Genomic DNA, 20,456 nt, shown 5'->3' with positions numbered 1-20,456 from the left:
TCGAAATAGACTCGTTTAAAAGGAAATGGGGCGCACATGCTACAATTGGTCTGAATGACGTGAAAATCAATCAGTATTTATTTATCTTGGGAGTTTCCTCTTACATATAATTCTTTTCCTATTTTACACAAATTTTAAATTATTTACTACCCATTGTATAACAATACTCCGGAGTATTTTATGCTCTGTATCCCTCTGTACGCTTTTAAAATATTAAAAATTTTGAACGAAAAGAAGCTTTAATTATTACTTGCTTGATTAAAATTAGTCGTTATGCCCCTCCCCTAATAAAACAAAATTCATTTGAACATATTTTTTTTTTGTTATTTATTATACAAAACGAGATGCACGAAAAGTTTTTGGTAATCTATATTTTTAAGTTCAAAATTAATGTAAAATTGCGTTTGTGCTATTAATAATCAATATCTGAAATGTGCCCCCATAAAGATTTATACAAATTTTTGTAATTTAATAAAAGCACATTGTTTAATGCAATAAAAAATATTATTTGGGCGATTGTTTATAAAGCAGATAAATATCTAATGGATGGCTCGAAGAAAAAGCATTACTAAACTGGCAAGAGTTAGGCTTATAAAGGATTTGGCATTCGATGCGCCGGAGGTGCTTGACTCAATAACCTCAATTCGACCTTCCAATTCAGGATATATGAAATCACGATGTTTTAAATATTCAACTAGCGCTTCATCATCACTCCATTTCATCAATATGGGTTCTGTACCATTCTCAACCAAATTGTATTCATCTCCACCATTTACCAAGAATGCAGTAGATATAATCTTATATGTTTTGGAATCGTCCAACGGTTCGTAATCTGGCATATCACATTCACCACAGCGTACTTCCACCGAAGTAACCCGACTACCCTCCTCATTGCGGTAATCGTATGTGACATGTAAACCAGAAAATTGTAGAAAACCGCCATTAGAGTCTTGAGTGCGTTTTTTGGCCGACAATTCGAGGCTTTCGCGTAGTCGTTTTCCAGATATACTAATCACATACAAATTGTTCTTAAACGGCAGAACAGTTATAACATCATTTTCTGTAATTGAACCATCCGAGCGCTTATCGATTCCGGAACGTATACCTATTTCGAAAATAAACATAAATTTTATATCCATTTGAATATTTCTTGCCACATACCTCCGCCATTCATGATTGCAATTGGTGCATCAGTCCAGAAAGCACCACCTTGGTCTTCGATAACTCGAGCATAAATCATTGAGTCAGCAACTAAATTGCCCAAATTACATTCCACACTGCGACACACAGTCGAACGACCATCTAATTGCACCTTTGTATGGCCTACAATTGTGTTCTCCAGATCGGTAATGTTTGGACGATACACATCAAGTAATTGTAGAATATCGCTTTCTCGTGGCACATCAGCGTTCAACAAAATTGGCGTGCCATCAATTTCGATCAGATTTCCGTCCTTATCGAACTAAAATCATTGTGTTCTTTATGTATCAAGCAAAAGTAAAAATCTTAACTTTGTGATAATTTACCTGTAAATGCAATTTTCCTAAATATTTTGTGTAGGCATATGCTTGCACAACTGGCACTTCTTTGCCGCTCTGCTGCTTCACAATTGTCGGATAGGGGCCTTCAATAGGTTCCACATCGGGCGCGTTCCCGGTATATAAAAATGTGTGTGAATGACCTGAACACATAGAAAATGTAATTATATAATAGACAGTAGATAAGGGAATATAAATTATTTTATTTACTTATATATTAAAAACTTACCGCCAATAACCAAATCAATTTCTGGACAATTAGCCGCTATCTTCTGGTCTGTTTGATAACCTGAATGGCCCAAAGCGAATAATATGTTTATACCTTGTGCTTTCAACTTTGCAGCCTCCTCACTAAAATCATCGTCAGATTACAGATTTTGTATTCCATTATATATGTATGTATCTGCTACTTACTTAATGCATTCAATTTCGTCTTTAAATTCAAGGGTGTTGGGTGTTATTAAAAACTTGGTATCGGGTGTCAAATAACCAATTAGACCAACTTTTGTACCGTTAACTTCGAGGACTGTTGAGTTCATTAAATTCTTGGCCGCACTCAGTTCGGGCGTCTTACTTAAATCCAAGTTGCATGTCAAAACGGGGAAATTAACTTTTTCCAGGAATGGCAGGAGACCTTCAATTTTTTCATCAAACTCATGATTGCCCAGTGACTGAAGATGAGAACAGCAAAGTGAATAATTTTTAATACAATTTTTACACTAACTGATTTAACATACAATTGCATCTGGTTGCAATTTATTCAGGAATGCTGCACTAATATTATCCTTGAAAATAGTGAACCATGGCGTGCCGGTGTATGTGTCGCCAGCATTCAAATAAATCACGGGTGTGCCACCGTTCTTCGCCTCTTCTCGATATTTTCGCACTCTGCAATTTAAAAATGTGCGAATGTTGTTACTAAAAAAGAACAGAACAGGAAATAAGACTTTCGCACACTTACTCATGTGCAACTCGCGCGAATCCGCCGTAGCATTTATTGGAATCGGCATCCGCTTGCAAACAGTTGCCGCCATTTACGTTCGTCTGTTCGAAACGAGCATGCATGTCATTGTTGTGCAACACCATAAACTCAGTAGCCACAAGCGCTTTTCCACCGATCGGGTTGGCACGTGATTGGTGCATCAACACGACACAGAGCACAAAAAGGTATAAAATTATTTTGGCCATTTCTTTGCTAAGTCTGCAATGAAATTAAGGTTATTTAGATTTGATCGTCTATTGATTATAATTTCCTTAATTATACATAATATACTAAACATCGCAAGCTTATACTCGTCAGTTTTAATATATTTTGCTTATTAGTTTTTTTTTAATATTTCCGTTTTATTATTGTTGTAGTAGTTTTAAGCCCTTCAGTAAATATAAAAATGCAAACAATAAATTTGAAAATTAACGTCTCATTATTTTTTTTACCGTCTTTCCAAAACTCTGATGATAGTTGGTTGTAACTGAGCCTTAAATAGACTTAATTTACTCTGAAACTTAACTATTTCATTGCCCAAATATCTGTGTATTTCTTTTCCTTAAGGGGCTATATCAGTGTGAAACTTTCAAAAAATCGATATTTTTTTTTGCTTTTTCGATAGTTTATATTTTGAAAAATATCCAGTGAAATCGGCCGACCGATTGACTTCAAATTGAAACTGAGTATTCTTGAATATATAATATTTACTATACAATGACCTACGATATTTTTGATTGGTTGAAAATTGTCAATTGGGCATTAAAAAACGACCGTTTTTTTTACCTAAAAAACGAATTTTTTTCAGAACTACGCCATTTTGTTAATTTTTGATATTTTTCAAAAATCGTAGGTCATTATATAGGAAATACCTTCAGCAGTTGGAGAACTTTTTTTTTCGCACCTCCGAACACAGCACATACATATGTAACTCCGTTATTTTTCAATATTAAAAAAAAAATCTTAAAATATAGCTTATTATGTCCAAAGATCTTCGAAACATCCGAACGAATACTTTCTTATAAAAAATTCACGAAAATCGCCTAATTTTTCATGGATTGCACTGGTATAGCCCCTTAAAGAAACTTATCCGTCGTAATTATATCTTTTTGCACAAGAAGAAAAACTCCAATATACTCGTAATCAACGTATATTTTTGGAGCTTCTCATTTTCTATTTTTCTTACGAAAATACCGTTATTTTTGAAGTTGGCTTCGCATGATCAAAAATAAAACACAACACAACCAAATTGAATATAAAACGTGACTATAAATGTGTACATGTGTATGTATGTGTGCATAGAACGTGAACCATGGTCCAATATAATATAAACACATAGTTACATATACTTATGTATTTGATTTCGTCAAACGAATGTCGTGAGTAATTAACCGTTGAATTTGAAACTACCTTTTCTGCGGCAAGCAAACAAGTGAACCGATCTTCTACAGGATTTAGACGCGATTAATCGCTCTAACTAAGCTGACAGGAGAATTGCGCTAAGTTGTATATTTTTACTTGTACATACATACATACACGTGTTTGTATAAAGACAAGTATGTACATACATAAATCTGCACGTAAATTACGCTATCTGACAAACATCATTTTGGGCAATAAAAGTGGCAGACTCGAGTGCTATAGTGTCGATAAGATACTATGTACTTACATATGTACATATACACATACATATACATATGTATGTCCACAAATATACATAACAGCTTTGGCAAATAGTTCCTCAAAATGTAGAGTTTTGTTTTTAGAGTTACATAAAGTAACGAAGTTCTAAATCTTATCTTGTCGTGAGTGCTCGATGAACTACCAACAATATTTCGCTAATATAACTCATTAATTTTTGTGTAGTATGTTATATGTCAATTATTGCTGTGAGATTGTTTTTATTGACATTCAGTTATATACAGCAAGAAAATTTCAAGAACCTTATCAACTAACTGTAATTGCTGACCAGTTTTATACACTCCTGTTATAATATTAGGGTATGTGCACGAAAGTATTATGTGTGTAGAATATTTAAGCACACGTTTATTGCAACCGAGAGGCTTAGATCTTTTCGTTAGATCTGTTATGCCTCACACAAAGTCCAGTCAGCACATTTTACACATCGTAACACCCAGAAGGAAATCACAGAAACCCTTTAAAATATAGATATAAATGATCAGAATGATTAGTCAATTAAGCCATGTCCGTCTGTCTGTGTATACGCGAAATAGTCTTTCAGTTTTCGAGATATCGATCTGAAATTTTGTTCAGAACATTTTCTCTGCAAGAAGCTGCCGACATTGGATCACTATATGCTAACTGCCATACAAGCTGAATGATCACGGTCAAGTTCATGTATGAAAAACTTTTTAATTTGACGAGATATCTTCATAAAATAAGTCATGCATGATTGTTCAAAGCACCGCTACAATCTCCGAATCACTATCATATATTGTACTCTAACTACAAAAGTATCACAACTCGAAAAATGACAAATGTTCAGGAGAAGCAAAAAACAGTTCAGTCAAATCGTCATTAATAATATAGAAAATCTTCTTTAAAAAGCGTCTCTCTCAAATATGACTGATTTTCCAGATAAACAGAGAAATTAAGACACAATTTTTAGTTAAGGGATCCGATAACACCGTGGTGATCATCATATTTATTTCATCAAATGTGACACATTTCATACAATACAACTGATTAAATTCACTGTATTCCAGATAAAGAGGTACAACTTCGCAGAATACAACAGAAAATTCGCGATTTATTTCAGTAGTATTCTTTAGTTATTACAGGGTTTGTCCGGAAAGTAATAGGACTGATTTTCTTCTGCCGCTACGATGTTGCTTTAGCAAGAAATGGTGTGTTTGAGATTGCGACAATGTGACTCGTGTGCGCAAAGTTTTGAACTCAGACCGTCGACTAAGTATTCGTTTAATTGCCCAGATGTATTGTAACGGAGCAAGAGATTCAAACGAAAGGTCAATCGGGTCCGACAAGACATCTCGGCTCTCAAGGCTATTCCGGAGAATGCCTTCCATGACGCCTTCAATGCTTGGAAATCGCACTGGCAGTGCTTCATGGACGCAGATAGGTTCAATAAATTTTTTTAAATCGACTCAGTCCTATTACTTTCTGGACAAACCCTGTACAGCACGAGCCAGGCAAAAACAAAAAGTAGATCTAACGGTGATTTTGTAGTTACGTGAGATAGTGATGACAAAGCAATTTCTTGGATAGGTAGATAATTGTATTGCGAATTGAAATATTAAAAAAAAAAATTGTTTTGAAAATTAAGTTCTTGTATTCAAACTTTTTTATATGTATGTATGTGAAAGGTAATACAGCTTCGGCGCAACCGAAGTTAAGGATTTTTCTGGTTTTTATTTGTATTTATGAGGCTGTATATCGTAAATAACCCGCCAATGACATATTTATAAATTACACAATTACAATAAATTAGCACACTAACTGCTGACTTTACTTGTAAATTTTAACCGCAGGACACTCCTTTAGTTATCTGAATACATACATATGTACATACATGTTTAAAATTTTTTACTCATTCATTACATGCATATGTATGGGTGTGTAAAAAACTGACAATCCTACCAGTGTCCTTAGTTTAATTACTGCAATATTCTTAGTAAAACGTGATTAAAAGATGTAAATACTACATACATACACCTACATGAAGTTCATTGTTTTGCGTCTCGGTTTGTATAATTATTGTTAAACATGCAAGCCTTAAATCCAATGCTTTTATATTGTATGAGTGAGCATTCGCAGCTGAACTAATTTCTTTAATTTCAAAATAAACATTTGGGGCAAACAATGGAATTTAAAGTGGGTGATAGGCAACAATTGGCACAACAGCAACAAGGCAGTCTGGATGCCACAGAACCGAACGCCCGAAAAGTGCTAGTTCAAGGTTGCCTGTTGAGCATGGAAACACCATCACAAAAGTATTTCAAACCGTTATGCCATACACATACGGATACTACATATTAGTATATTTAGTAAAATAATTATAACAAAAACCATGTTACGTACATTCTATACATATGTACTTGAGCAATAAAAAATTGCTAATTCAACATTCCTTATATGTATGTATGTATGTATGTACATATATATAATATGGTATATGAAGTCATTTGCGAACATTGTTAATTGCAAATACATATGTATCTGTATATATGCACATCCATACGTACATACATACATATGTTTGTACATATGTACATAAGAACGTTGATACGTTTTTCTCCAAGTGTCCGACTTTTAATTATTCATTACTTCTTTTTAGGGAGCGTTTTATTAAGGCCATTTATAAATGCAAATAATGACCGTTTCATAACGGATTCCGTTCCTTAAATTCATGGAAAGTAATTTGCGAGTAATCGACTTGGAATGTAGCAGGGCGCTAACATAATTCATATAATAAAAGAATATTAAAAATGTAGATGTTATAAGTAACCAAGATATATAATACAATGTTAATTACACCCATACTCGTGTTGTATTTGCAAAAATTATTAATTCTGAGGTCATGTTCATAAAGTGTTCACACAGCAAATTACCCGTACGCTGTATTGTAAGTGGAGAATTTAGGTATTGGTATTTGAGAACTTAACACGCAGAACTTTGTTTACGTTTATTTTATATCTAAGTACACGCATACTTTTATGTATGTATGTATGTTCGATCTGAGTATTGAAAAGTATTCAGACCTAGATCTACGAAGAGAGCTTAAGGGCTGTTTTTTCATTGTCTGCTTAGCAGCCATCTGTCAGTTAAGTTCTGTTTGGCTTAACCAAGACTCCTTCTTTTGGTATAGAAACTTTTTTTTATCCAGAACTTAACTGCTAACCTGACATTGAGGAAACGTCCCTAAGAAAAGCAGGTACTAAAAAAACATAGTTTTCCATTTTATACTAATAAATAAATAAACAAATATGTAACATTTTAGTCGACGACTTTTTGCCATTTTCCGCTAGAGCCATTATTCCGTCATTGGTGGCTTACGTGACATTCTTCCCTTTTTTATACAAAAATTTCAAAATATAGCGATTTTCTTCATTATTTTCACTCATTTTTGAACAGCTGTAACTGAAAAGTTCCCCGAATTTAATTTTTTGGTTAAATTAAAATCTCACCTTTCCAATGCTATATATGGTGCGACACAATGTGATTGGTAGCACTGGAGATATACGAAAAATACAAAAAGACTTTTTCGACTACCCAATATTAAGCTGATTACTCGAAAAAGGATGCGAAATATGTCTATATAAATTAATTACTTTATTTTGTTTTTTATTGGTTTGTTTTCAGCAAAATTGCATAAATCGTGTTTTCATTGTGGTATATTACTTTGCAATTAATTTAAAATATGTAAATATTCTAATCGCACTTGTATTAGGATGCTACAACTTGAGCCACGCCTGATAATTTGATATATCTATATTCATACACACATATACATATGTACTTATGTAGATATCATTCATTCTTACACCTATGAAATGTACTTAGCCGAGCTTCTCCTCACATTTGAGATGTGTACGTTGATGTTATCTTATGATGAGTTTTAAATCATCTCTGTCGCCATGAAAAAGGCTCGTTTGCCGGAAACTTAATGTTTTCAATGAAATTATTGCGGTAGCTTAATGTGGGGAGCGAGTGAATCGGAAACTCAAATATTTGAATTCAGTTAGGTTTGTGGAGTGGAAATCCACTCATCAATTCATTTGGTTAATGTTTCGATTGGGAAGCGTCTTTCATTGCTAAAGATCTAAAATACGTACAGAGTACACCAACTTTGACTTTCCCCAAGTCTTGAGGCTAAAATATACTTATGAACGCATCATAGGTCACTTGAGGACATAAGAAAGCGAAATAAATTAAAGGTCGTTGCAGCCAAGAAGTAACACTCGTGTTTTGTAAGAGAAGTAAGTTTGTAAGGTGAGAATGGAAACTGTAGGGGACTTGTTGAAACAAAAGTGTGGAGTTTACCTGCAGTCAATATGCAAAACCTAATACAATCTTACTTATGTACATACATATCTACATGCATATACACAATGATGCAAGATATAATTTGAAATGCGTTACATATGTATGTATGTATATGCTTACATATGTATTTTTTAAAACATATTTTTTGATTGGAAATTTTGAAAATTTACTTCAGATCTTTTATAAATCAGTTATGTACATATGTACATAGTATATAATAGATTTGTTTTTTTAAAATATAACAAAATATAATATTAATTTATAGGCATATGTATGTAAAAATTTAACCTCATTTATCAATCGAACCGTAAGAAACTGGTTGCAGATGTTTTTTCCTATACTGTAAGTATTATAAATAAATATGTGTGACGGCAAACAAAATCAACAGGAAAACGCATCTGACAAGCACGCGATCATTGTATCTGCAAGTGGCCAATGACAAAAAGTGGAGAAAGAAAAACAAATCAAATAACATATAATTTTCTAAATTTGTCCTATTATATGTACATAACATTATTTTAGATACAGTGGCGGCAAAATTTATGCCGGGGTCAAAGAGTATATCACTTTTATCAATTAAAGAGATGTAAGATGGGAATTTACAGAGATATTAACACATATTCGCGCAAATAGGCAATGCTATCACTCACTTGATATGTATGTGATCATATGTTGTATAACTTCTCGATAGGTAAATATTAAAACGAATGCACAAGCGTAAAAATCTCGTTCACTTAAGGCCCTATTTAGCACTTTATGACAATGTCACGATCAAAAACAACCCGGCAACTGGTTCGTACTTGTACACCTACACGCGTACGTACATTTCGTACATGAGTGCGAGCAACTAAACAAAACAACAGTGGACGCAACCTGCAAGACCAGTGCCAACGACTCCACTAGATGTTTTGAAACAAATTTTGTATATTGTGCCACAGGGCCCAATACATGCGCACATTCATCAGTAGGAATATGCGAACAACCAAACACACTTAAATGACTGTAGGAAAACGAATGCCACGACGAACAGAGCATTACGCAGTGTTCCTGCTGACGAGCGTTTTTAGCAAGCTTTTAAAATATATACATATGTATATCGTTTTTCTAAGCTCGGGAGAAAACGTGAATGGTATTTGCCATACTAAACCGACTCATGACGCCCAAGTGTGAAACTAGTGATGATGAGTTCCTAGAATAGTTTAAGTCTAAATGATATTTGCACGTACTTACATACATACATACGTACTAAAAATACGCACATACATATGTATGTATTATGTTTGTTGTATTCCGCTGGCTCTGAATTATTGGAAATAAAATGTAATAAATTAATAAAAATAAGTGTGCGTGTAAAGCTGTACTAATGCTGTTATTTTAGTTTACGGAGATATTCAAAATTGTCCCGTTAGTTATATAAATTGTTTTATTAGTACTTACTACACGAATGCCTGTGTGCTATAAGCTTATAAACAAAGTCGATCATAAAGATTAGATCATATATGTATGTATGTATATGGTATTCTTGGTTTTATTCAATAATATAATTTTCATAAGATTAAGAGTGTCGGTAGCGAGTATTTGCTAGACCTATAGAAATATAAACACCTATCTCTAACTTATCTGGAAATTCATATTTGCATTCATATACATATGTACATACATACATATGTACATGTGTACATTTGAAGTCGTTTGTATGTAAATACCCGTACTTATGTATATAATTTTATGTTTAGTCAAAACTACTAATCGCAAATGGATAATATTTTAAAAAATTAAGTATTTGAAGTATCCTTTTTGTTTTGATAAAAAATTATTTCGAGTTAGCAATCAGAATTTTAACTGAGAAACATTTATACGTACATATGTATGTGCTACCCAAGTATAATATATCCGTTACTGCAAAGGAAATAAAAAATAATACAAACGTAATTGAAAGAAGTTCTTCAATTTTCATACCTTGTACATATGTATGTATTTATAATCATACAACATATGTATGTATGTATGTATATATGCGAATGCACTATGTATATATAAAAATAACAGCTGGAAAACCACGAAACGAATGTACGTATTTATATAAACGTTTATATATGAGTTAATAACACGTGACAATAATCAATATTTTTTATTTATGGCTAAATTTGCAGTTTGTGTAGAAAAAAATAAATAAAAATACTTCTATTCTCATGGAAGTAAATTCAACTTTTTTAGTTCCCAAAACATTCTAATCAATAAAAATGCCTTTATAACAGAAACTTAATATTATTATAAATAAGTTGAACATTATTTACAAATTGTCTTCTGTAACCGTTTGCATAATAAAATAAAACATAAAATACAAAATTCAAAATTTTTTTTTTTTACGAAAATACTGAAAATTTTCAGACTGTAAATAAAATTACCTAAATGAAAGTGTGTGTTGTGTCGAATTTTTAAAAATATGATTATAGAATGTATTCGTTTTTTATTGTTTTTAAAATTAAAACAATACATACGAATGTCGAATGTTTAAAATAACTTACTTGATGAATATGTTTTACACTTATTTCGCAGTAACTGTATATGCTTAAAAAATACATACATATACATATGTACTATGTACTTCCTATAAACACAAAAACCAACTGTTACTTTTCAAGTTTTTTTTTTACATCGAGTTTTGTTTTTGGATATGTACGTATACGTTGAGGTCGTTTTTTAATCTCTTTATTAACAATTGTAAGCGGCTCTTCAAGTTAATTAATATCAGAATATCTTGCATTTATAAGATAACGAAATTTTAGGGCTTTGTTCAAGCAATTTGAAATGAAACTACATTGCTCGCAAAATTATTTGTCGCACAAACGTGTTATTTTTATGAAATAATGTATGTATGTATGTATGGGCTTTGTAATCTCCGTTGCTGAATTTTTTACAATTATCTGACATTAACGACTAAGCGTGTTCTGTTCTGCCGCCCCTACACAACCTTTCGATCGACTAAACTTTACGTGATTTACGATGTTCGCCCACGCTCGGATTTCTTACGAGTAAAAAATATCGTTTGACATGTACATATTTACTGTACGATGTGCAGTTGTGAAATCCGTAAGTAGCTGAATTCGCAGTAACACAATATACATATTCACATATCTACGATAATTGTATTGGAGTTACATGGGTATAGCTAATAATGTCATAATGCGAATACAGATGAATCAACAAATATGTATATAATAATTATTTTGATAAGAATTCCTTTTATTTTTGTAAATATAATGAAATTTAAATTTTCTGAGTATACGCTTAGCAAAAAAAGAGTTATCCAAATCGTTATTAAACGTATATGAGTTACTCTTTAATATTTTACTTAATAACAATATAAATTCAACAGATACTGATTACACTTTTAATATTTAATATTATTTATAGGTTTCAACCTTTACAGAATATGGATTTTAAGTTAATTAATTTTACATTTTATATACATATATGTTATATCTAAAATTAAGACATGTTTAAAGTACGGTTGTATAATGATTGACGCTTAGCTACGCGAAATGGGCATCGCGTCATCATTCTGAACACAATGAAACCACAAATTGATAGAAGCAGCCAAAATAAATATAAAAACAGATAAATGAATCGGTTGGGCAGCCAGAGTACTGTGTAGCTAAGTTGATAGTTTTCTGCAAAGTAACGCATATATTAGTATGAAAGTATACTATTAATATTTATCAAATCGAATAATCATAATTAACTCACCTAACACCGCGTACCCAAGACCCATCTTCATTTTCCCCATGCGGTACGAAGCTGTAGGTACCATAATCTCCAGATACTGATGCTCCTTCTCTTTTAGAGAGCGCAAATCGAAATGTCGCACTGTCGACTCATAAAAATTTACTACGTGCGTTGATGGATGTATGAATATTCTAGATTCATGCCAGTGGCCAGAGAATATAACATGAGGATCCAATTCACTAAGTACCGAACGCAAAAGTGGTCCACCACCAATGAGAATTGGGGCATGCGAAATACCTACACGTAAGCGTTGTGCATTGTGTTCACGGTCTGGATTCGAAAAGTCGAGCATCATCCGATTTATTTTAAAAAACCGTAACATATTTTCGTAGTCAAAGAGATCTTCACTTTGGAAAGACTCTTCGAAGCGGCGCACATTTGAATTTGAAATATATTCTCCATCCTCACCGCCAATGTCGTTATCTCCCGGTACATGAATCCGCTGCGCATATGGAGAGATTAATTTGAACTATATACATTCATACATACATATATATATTTACATGTTAAATTTTGAATGTAGCTCAACCTGAAATGAGGGTAACTTACTTTTATGTTTGTGTTCGTATTGTAAATTCGATTGAATCGTTTGACGTAGCTATCAAAGTCTTGTTGGTTTGCAATGCTTCCCTCATCTAAGAGATCGCCAAGAAAGCAAATAATATGTGGCTGTGTAAAGTCTAGTGTTCGCTCAAAAGTCTTTTTCAAATATCTGGGGCGAAAAAATTAAAGTAGAATTTATTTTTTAAAACTTATAATGATTAATGATTTATTTTCACATGGTGAACACATAAAAACCTTATAATAAAATGATTTCAACCATATTGGTACAAAAATTGTATTTTTACCTATCTGCATCGTAACGCGAAATAGGGCTCCAAAACCCCTTCTCGTAAGAATTGCCAATTAATTGTGGATCCGCTACAAACAATATTCTTGTACAGTTATCTAAATAAAAGTAATTAGCAAAAAGTTATAAATATTAATGAATTGTATTAATTACCGTGTTTACAATAAATTTGTTGCCATGTGGTCTGGTTGATGTAATAAACTATAAATTCGTTGAAGAAAACCAGCAACAAAGACAGAGATATGAATCCACGTATTATTAACCTAAAAGATAAGCTTTATTAATCATCAAGATTTGAAATATGTCAATACAAACGTACCGATTTATCAATCGAAGCGATGCCATAGTATATGTCTCGAAAATGTTTCACTTTGTTTCTTCTTAATAAATAATAATAATTATATAAATAATTTAATTCCATAAAAGCAGCTAAGCTTTCAAAAATGTAGTTCCTTTTTATTTGGTTGCTACATAACACCGTGTTCCTTTTACTTCTTAGGCTCCAAATGGCCTTTAAAATAAAACCAAACTAAAGTTCATTTACTATGTCTGTCTTAACTGATAATTAATTTTGCAACGAAATTTACATGCACTAAAATAGCAAACAAGCATTCTCAATACTCATTGAGCGATACTGTTCCGGTTGAGGTCCACTATTTATGTTCACAAATTCTGCGATAAAAGGCAACCGCTTTCAGCCTGGCTGTATAAATAATAAACGCCATTGTAGCAGTCTGCTACGTCACTTCTTTCATAATTTAATTAAAGAACATTAACATTTGGCTTATGGCTTTCGATTTGTTGATTGTATAAGAGCATATGGTGTATGTTTATACCTATGTATGTTTGTATGTGGTTATATATTTTTTGTTATGCTGCCTGCTCCATTTACTTAGTATATTGTGGGTAGGTCTCTTGTATTCGCATTAACTCTTTTACAATCTCATTATTTATTTGTAGGTACTTAGTTAAAGGTTCTCTAACTTTTTGGCTTTAATTATGCAGATGTATATTCTTGTGAAGAAGAAATTGTTGCTGCATCTTATTTGGCTGCATATTTATTTTGGTGTTTTTCCCTTTACAGTTGTTCTTCAGTTTTGTTTTGCTTAAGCCTTTCGTAAAATTGTTCCCAGTTTGAAATTTTTTCTGCGCGTGGATAAAAGTTGATGCGTTTTAAATCATGACAGAACCTTAAAAAGTGGCAACTTTCAGTACAAGGGCTTACATATATTCAAATTAGTGAGCCCCTTTTTCACAGTTGGTTATTATTATTTTTGGGTATAAAGCCAAATATTAATGGTTGATATAAAGCAAAGAAATTATGGCTATTTTTTTCGGTGCTTCCAAGCAATCAATACAAGTATTTAACTAGTAGATGTTATGTATATTCCGCACGTGCTCTCTCAATCCACATTTTGTTGTGAAGCGTCTTTGGCAATAGGAGCATGGCACAACACTACGTTTGCATTTATCCTTTAAAATATGTTCATCTAGCTTTTCTTTGAAACGAAAAGGATAGCCACAATGTGGACAATATACAATTTCATTTTTGTGAATAACTTCATTATGGTATTTCCATTGATCATAAACCTTAAAGTATTTGTTACAATCTACACAATGATAACGTGAGCTTGTTTGTTCCGTGTGTGTAGTGATGAAATGACGTCTAAGAGTAAACGTTCGAGTGAAAGATTGCTCACATAGTGGATCAGGACATTTGAAACTACGAGGTCCATGCCGCTGCTTTATATGTTCTAACAAGTGGACTTCCCGCATATAAGCACGACCGCATTCATTACATAAATGTTTTTTATCTGCAGGTAGTATTTTGTGGTCTATCTCTATATGCCTATACAGTGTTGGTTTCCAAGAAAAGCTTTCAGAACAAATAGTACATGTATAGATATTTGGATCGTACACCCCATGCTCAATTTGTTTGTGTTCTATAAAACGTTTACCTATCTTGGTAGTAAAGTTACATCGATCGCAATCAAAGCTGGACACTGGTGTAACTTTTTTACTCTTTAAACGTTTTTCTGGTGGTTCGTAATTATCTGAGAACTGACTTTCGTGGTCTCCAAGACATTCAGAATTGTTGGGATTTTCATTTTTTATCATATGAAGTTGCTTGACAGATTGTAACAAATGCTCACCATTTGGTTCCAATGGTATTGATTCTTCCAAATCACTACAAGCGGAAGCAGGCTGGTATTTTCCATAGCTTTCTACGTTAGAGTTTTCTGTCTTCGGAGTTGGAGATTGTCTTGATAAGCAACTTTCCTTTAAACGACGAAACTGGACAAATTCTTCTGATTCTTGGCATCGCAATATAATCTTTTCCGCAACCAATATCGATGCAGCGCAGCGTCGGCAAATGTGTGCCTCTGGCTCAAACTTTTTTGAAACCTGTGGAAAGTACGTACATACATAGTATATTTTAAAATACGACCATTCTGAATTAATAGCAAATTTTATAATGTACTTTTACTCCACTGATGTTAAAAATAACACTAGGTAAATATTTTTTCCTCATACATTCGTAGAGAGAAAAATTCTTAGGATTTTCTTCAAAACAAATCCGACAACAGAGAGTCATTTTTGATTATTTCTATGCACCTTCTCAAATATTTTGGTTGCTCAATACGTTCCACAACATACATATGTATGTCTAATCCAACAGCTGTTGTAAAGCGTTCGCTTTTGGATGTAATTATTCAGACATGGCATATTAGGGTGGTGAAGTTGTGGTAAGGTAAAAAATGAACTTTCCAGGTGGCAGCGACAATAATTGCAATGTGACTAATATCTAGGAAATGACTAATATCCGAGAAGTTAGGTATTTCGACCCGTGATCTTCACTGCTCTGGACGTTTGCCCCTGTGAATAGGCTACATTTCTTTGTACATGTATTCCAAAAGGTAAATTGCGTACAAGCGTAGTATAAAGGAAGTGTTTAGATATCTACATAAGTATGTATGTATGTAGCACCGAGCATTTGCATATCGCAAAACTGTTTGTATGTGTGTTTGAAGGTTTTTAGAATATATACATATTTATGTGACAGTGTATGTGAATCGGGTGAAAAGGAAACAACTTTAGGGGTAGTCAATAGGAAACCCCCTCGGAACACTATCGTAACAATAACAAAAGGCACTTCTTTGGTTTGGCGGGCGGTCGTACCATAAATCTTTAACTTTATGGCATCAATAAATGTCGAGGAGAGCTGCAAAATCGTCGTCGAGCAGAAATGGCTGCGTCGGCAGCGACGTGCTGAAGGATTCGTAAACACATACCGACTGCTTATGTGACAGACAACTGAACGGTAGAGTGCCAAGATAGAGCTGGTTGGTAGTATTCCGATTAAGTTGGCTGACAATTACCACCCCTCGCTAAAATGTTTATGCTTTCTCTGCCTCATTATTTAGAATTGTGTTTATGTACCGTCATGCGTACATACATACATACATACATTGGCCGAGTCTTTTCTAATACATATGTACATATGTATGTATGTAGGTTTGTGCTGGTGTACCCGGTAGTAAAATTATGAAATACACAAACAAGATACATTTATGTTCTTGTTGTTATGTAGCAAGGTTCAAGTAGACCACCGCTTTGACTCTTTTAATTAGAATATTGATTGATTTAATATTTTGCTAAACAAATTAGAGAAATAATTTGAAACTCGCACAGTATGTAGTAAAACTTTTGCAACTTACATGTCGTTGCCGCTTGAGGGGCTAGTACAATGTACAATCTCTGAGTTGTGTTGCTCAGAAGCCTGAAAATTCGTCAACCATGAATAGTTGGTAGTTTCGTATTATGAGCGCTCGGAAATTTTCGACGGGGTAGGAATATATGTATGTATGTCTTATTACTATCCCCCATAACTGCGCCAACAGCAAGGATATGTCCTTATTACATGCCACACCATGTCGGCGCATAACGCAAGGTTAAGGGGTGTACAAAAACTATAAAATCCGAATTACTCTGCGCAACGTCACTATGACGCGGCTGTGCGGTTGGGTCGTTTGAATGAACGGTCGTAAAACAGCGAGCAGTCGTCGATGCTCGTAAATGCGAACATCATTATCGGCTTTGGGGCTGATGAACATTATCGCGCAGGATTAAAACATGTACATATGTATGTGTGTTTAATCATAACAATCTTCAACTTTGGTGAAATTACTACTTCTTGCGCTTTCTCCACGAGTTTGTCATAAAAATCCACTTCCACATGCGGTCGTGCGTTTCACACCTTACTTGCACAACAAATCAAACTGCTAGAGCGCATAAATTTTCTACTTTACTTATACCATACACTTCTGCTACTCATACTACCAAATCCGTTCATTTACTACTTTTAAAAACCTTACCTAGTTTTATCATCCAGCTTAGCCCTCTGCCTTGTGCAACCCCCAGCCGTACACTTTACTAGTCTAGAATGAAAGCGTGACCGTCACGGCGTCCTTTGGTTTTCGTCCTTTTCATTTTCATCGCATTGTTATCAGGAGCTCGCAACACAAAACGCTCATGAGAAAGGCTAATAAAAAAGTCGTAAACTCTTAAATTGACGCTTAGAAAGTGGCTTTCCGCTACAGAACTTTGCAGTTGAATGGGTGGAATGAACTTCTATTTGCTGCCACAGCATTTTACGATCGCGCACGCACAGTTCTCCTTGCGCCGCTGTGTTTGTGGGATGTTAATTAAGCCCGAATACGAAGGGAAATTGCTAACAAAGTTTATGGTTTCGCTTCCATAAAATTGTTTATTAAATAATACGCACACATACACGTATAGCAGTTTGAACTTTCTCAATTCAGTCGAATGCGCCTCATTTTCCTTTGCACGAGCACACAAATTCGTAAACAAACTTCACTTGTATTATATGTGTGTATGTATGTACAAATGTGCACAACTCATATTTAATAAAAGTAAGAATACATACTCTTACATTCACACTTACGTATGTGCGCATAAATAATTTCCTTTATATTAATTTATGTACCGTATGTAATTATGTAAGAATTTCTTATGTAGGTATACATATCGCTCATTTGCTGCAAGACCGGCATAAATCAAAAAACGTGATTTTTGAGTTAATGATGCAGAATTGTTCGTTATATCATACTTCATGTTGAGTGACTAATTCATATGAATACCTCTTATATGCTCCGCTTGAGAAGAGAATATGATTCCTGTTTTCCGTGTAAGGTTGGAGTCAGTTGAAAACTTTTAACGCGTTTTCTGGCAAATCGATTTTTTTGACTTATGCCGGTCTTGCAGCAAATGAGCGATATGTATATCTGTATGTAAAATTAGTATTGTTTGCAACAGTATGTATGTACCTGTAGACTAAACAAAATAAAAACATGAAAAGAAAACAACAACATTACCGAAATTTCAGTCAGTCCTACCAATGTTATTTGGAGGTGTCGACGATCGTTTTCGAACCTGGTGGCGTGCTCTATTCGGGCGACTTCATGCTTCAGCAGCAACCATAAAATAAAGTAATAAACACAAAAATAAAAATAAAATGCACACCGAACTGCTTCATAACATCAAAAGAAGTTCTCGTCATCAGCATCAGCTGCAGCAGGAAGAACGGAAGCATTGCATTACCAGCAGCGAACGCTCCAAGTAAACAAGTAGTGACCCCCATAAGATGCGTACAGATCGCTCGACACCTCGAATAGTTTGTAGTTTTGTACCACACAGAAAGACCGAACGTCGTATACGAGTATATTATATAGCGTAAGTTCTCGTCCCATAAAAAAGCATAGAAAATTGTCTGCGTAAAATTTGGTTGCCGTTCGTGAGACAGAAGCGTTCGTTTGTTTTCTGAAACAGCAATAAAAGAGCGATCAAACTGGAAGCGGTTGGATTCGTTACTTTATGTGGCCGCATTAATAAGGCATTAAAAAGTTTAGCAGTTGTGATACGACAATATCCACATTCTCATACTTTAATGCATACTATGTTGTGTGTGATTGGACTGTCGAGGGAGCAGGTATTGTATACATGCATACACATGTATGCACATATACACACATGTTTGAAAGTAAACAAATCGCTGTGTAATGTTTTTAATTGCTGCGAGTTCAAAGTGATCGCAAAGATCAAGGTGTGAAGTTTGTATTTGATGTCATTGCATACATATACACACATGTGTATGTATATTATGAGCATCTTTTTTAATATTTCACATCATAATTCAATGAAATATTTTCATTTTGTACTGCTTTACGGTAAATACGAATATGCATAAATATTTACCAATTTACTGCATGAATGTACATATGTATGTACATTCATGAGTAAGATACATGCATATGTATATTAATTTTTAACTTTAGATCCCAATACTTAAAAGCATTTCATCGACAAAAATAAATTAATATTAAATAGCAATTAGCAAATAACAATAAACTTTTTTCCACAATCGAATAGTTAATATTTCTTTGTTCTTTACAGCAGAATGTTGCACAGAGTTTACTAATTTTTTCACATATCGAGAGACATGCAAGAGAAATAGGCTTAAATATACTAAATGTGTACATTAAAATGCCAAGAAGAAATGGCTGTTTAGACGGACAATTTAAAAAGAAAATTAAATTTTCTCGAAGAAGTTAACAGATAAAACTGTAAATTTCACGAATAATTGATATGTTACAACAATCCTTTGAAAATGGAGTCCAAATACTCCTCTCCCTTCTATACATAATAAAATGATTCCTTAACCCTTTGCTCAATGCTTTTGATCAACTTTCTTTTTATGAAAGATGCCTTAATGGTCTCCTGCAAAAAGGAGAAGGAACTCACTAGTTCGGATCCGATCATGAGAAGTCGTAGTTCTCATTTATATTGTATAATCACAATTGAAAGTGAAAATTTGTTTCAAATATTTTTCGAAATTCAAATATGATATTTCTTATCAATAACGTCTGATTGCACTCCTCAATATATGTATGTGAGTATGTATGTGTACCTGTGTACATATGTAAAATGAGAACTTTTCATTCGCATTAAAATACAACAATATATTCATTAGGTGTACGATTACATGAAGCAACTTTTGTTGCTGATTCTCGGGCGATTCTCTTTTGCTGTTGCCCATTACCTTCACACGAGCAACTTGTGTTGCGCAACTCTGCTCGAGTTTTTTTCTCATTCTCTTTCACTTTACTTTAACCCATTGTCTACTCTTTACTTTAACCCTTCTTTTTCCTTATAGGTATTTGGGCCACTCTATCACATACATATATTAATCAGC

General features: G+C 33.6%; 3 protein-coding genes across 6 annotated transcripts; all 3 read right to left on the bottom strand.

The window, feature by feature from the left end:
* Positions 1–314: 314 nt before the first annotated feature.
* Positions 315–11,653, bottom strand: LOC120772587 (protein 5NUC-like). 2 transcript variants are annotated; one of them, XM_040101295.1, is made up of 8 exons: positions 11,073–11,653; positions 2,500–2,739; positions 2,276–2,426; positions 1,953–2,209; positions 1,768–1,889; positions 1,527–1,681; positions 1,162–1,462; positions 315–1,105 (listed from the first exon to the last, which is right to left on the bottom strand). In XM_040101295.1, the coding sequence occupies exons 2-8, from the start codon at positions 2,724–2,726 to the stop codon at positions 540–542; spliced, it is 1,779 nt and encodes a 592-aa protein (XP_039957229.1). In that variant the 5' UTR covers positions 2,727–2,739; positions 11,073–11,653; the 3' UTR covers positions 315–539. The 2 variants fall into 2 exon arrangements, with proteins under 2 accessions (XP_039957229.1, XP_039957228.1); XM_040101294.1 differs by lacking the exon at positions 11,073–11,653 and adding an exon at positions 9,195–9,461.
* A 206-nt stretch (positions 11,654–11,859) lies between these two features.
* On the bottom strand, positions 11,860–14,535 carry LOC120772590 (metallophosphoesterase 1). Of its 2 annotated transcripts, none has more exons than XM_040101298.1 (6): positions 13,503–14,535; positions 13,337–13,446; positions 13,182–13,281; positions 12,883–13,045; positions 12,295–12,802; positions 11,860–12,218 (listed from the first exon to the last, which is right to left on the bottom strand). In XM_040101298.1, exons 1-6 carry the CDS (start codon positions 13,526–13,528, stop codon positions 12,037–12,039), a joined length of 1,089 nt encoding a protein of 362 aa, XP_039957232.1. In that variant the 5' UTR covers positions 13,529–14,535; the 3' UTR covers positions 11,860–12,036. The 2 variants fall into 2 exon arrangements, with proteins under 2 accessions (XP_039957232.1, XP_039957234.1); XM_040101300.1 differs by having other exon boundaries at positions 12,295–12,775; positions 13,503–14,531.
* Positions 13,615–15,789, bottom strand: LOC120772589 (zinc finger protein 425-like). 2 transcript variants are annotated; one of them, XM_040101297.1, is made up of 3 exons: positions 15,666–15,789; positions 15,337–15,589; positions 13,615–13,694 (listed from the first exon to the last, which is right to left on the bottom strand). In XM_040101297.1, the coding sequence occupies exons 1-3, from the start codon at positions 15,777–15,779 to the stop codon at positions 13,672–13,674; spliced, it is 390 nt and encodes a 129-aa protein (XP_039957231.1). In that variant the 5' UTR covers positions 15,780–15,789; the 3' UTR covers positions 13,615–13,671. The 2 variants fall into 2 exon arrangements, with proteins under 2 accessions (XP_039957231.1, XP_039957230.1); XM_040101296.1 differs by lacking the exon at positions 13,615–13,694 and having other exon boundaries at positions 14,047–15,589.
* Between the last annotated feature and the right edge of the window lie 4,667 nt (positions 15,790–20,456).

This window comes from Bactrocera tryoni, chromosome 3 (genome assembly GCF_016617805.1).
Source record: "Bactrocera tryoni isolate S06 chromosome 3, CSIRO_BtryS06_freeze2, whole genome shotgun sequence".
Taxonomy (NCBI): domain Eukaryota; kingdom Metazoa; phylum Arthropoda; class Insecta; order Diptera; family Tephritidae; genus Bactrocera; species Bactrocera tryoni.
The sequence above is the reverse complement of the archived record's forward strand: the minus strand, read 5'-3'. Positions and strand labels throughout refer to the sequence as shown.

What these genes read in the sequence shown, in the direction of transcription:
- LOC120772587 (XM_040101295.1), bottom strand. Translation starts at nt 2,726, where the DNA reads ATGGCCAAAATAATTTTATACCTTTTTGTGCTCTGTGTCGTGTTGATG. An exon ending in AATTGATTTGGTTATTGGCG is followed by an intron (nt 1,682 to 1,767) that starts GTAAGTTTTTAA and finishes CTATGTGTTCAG; the next exon opens with GTCATTCACACACATTTTTA. An exon ending in TGCAATCATGAATGGCGGAG is followed by an intron (nt 1,106 to 1,161) that starts GTATGTGGCAAG and finishes TTTTCGAAATAG; the next exon opens with GTATACGTTCCGGAATCGAT.
- LOC120772590 (XM_040101298.1), bottom strand. Translation starts at nt 13,528, where the DNA reads ATGGCATCGCTTCGATTGATAAATCG. An exon ending in ACAAATTTATTGTAAACACG is followed by an intron (nt 13,282 to 13,336) that starts GTAATTAATACA and finishes ACTTTTATTTAG; the next exon opens with ATAACTGTACAAGAATATTG. An exon ending in TCTTGGGTACGCGGTGTTAG is followed by an intron (nt 12,219 to 12,294) that starts GTGAGTTAATTA and finishes GTTACTTTGCAG; the next exon opens with AAAACTATCAACTTAGCTAC.
- LOC120772589 (XM_040101296.1), bottom strand. Translation starts at nt 15,779, where the DNA reads ATGACTCTCTGTTGTCGGATTTGTTTTGAAGAAAATCCTAAGAATTTT. An exon ending in TTAACATCAGTGGAGTAAAA is followed by an intron (nt 15,590 to 15,665) that starts GTACATTATAAA and finishes TACTTTCCACAG; the next exon opens with GTTTCAAAAAAGTTTGAGCC.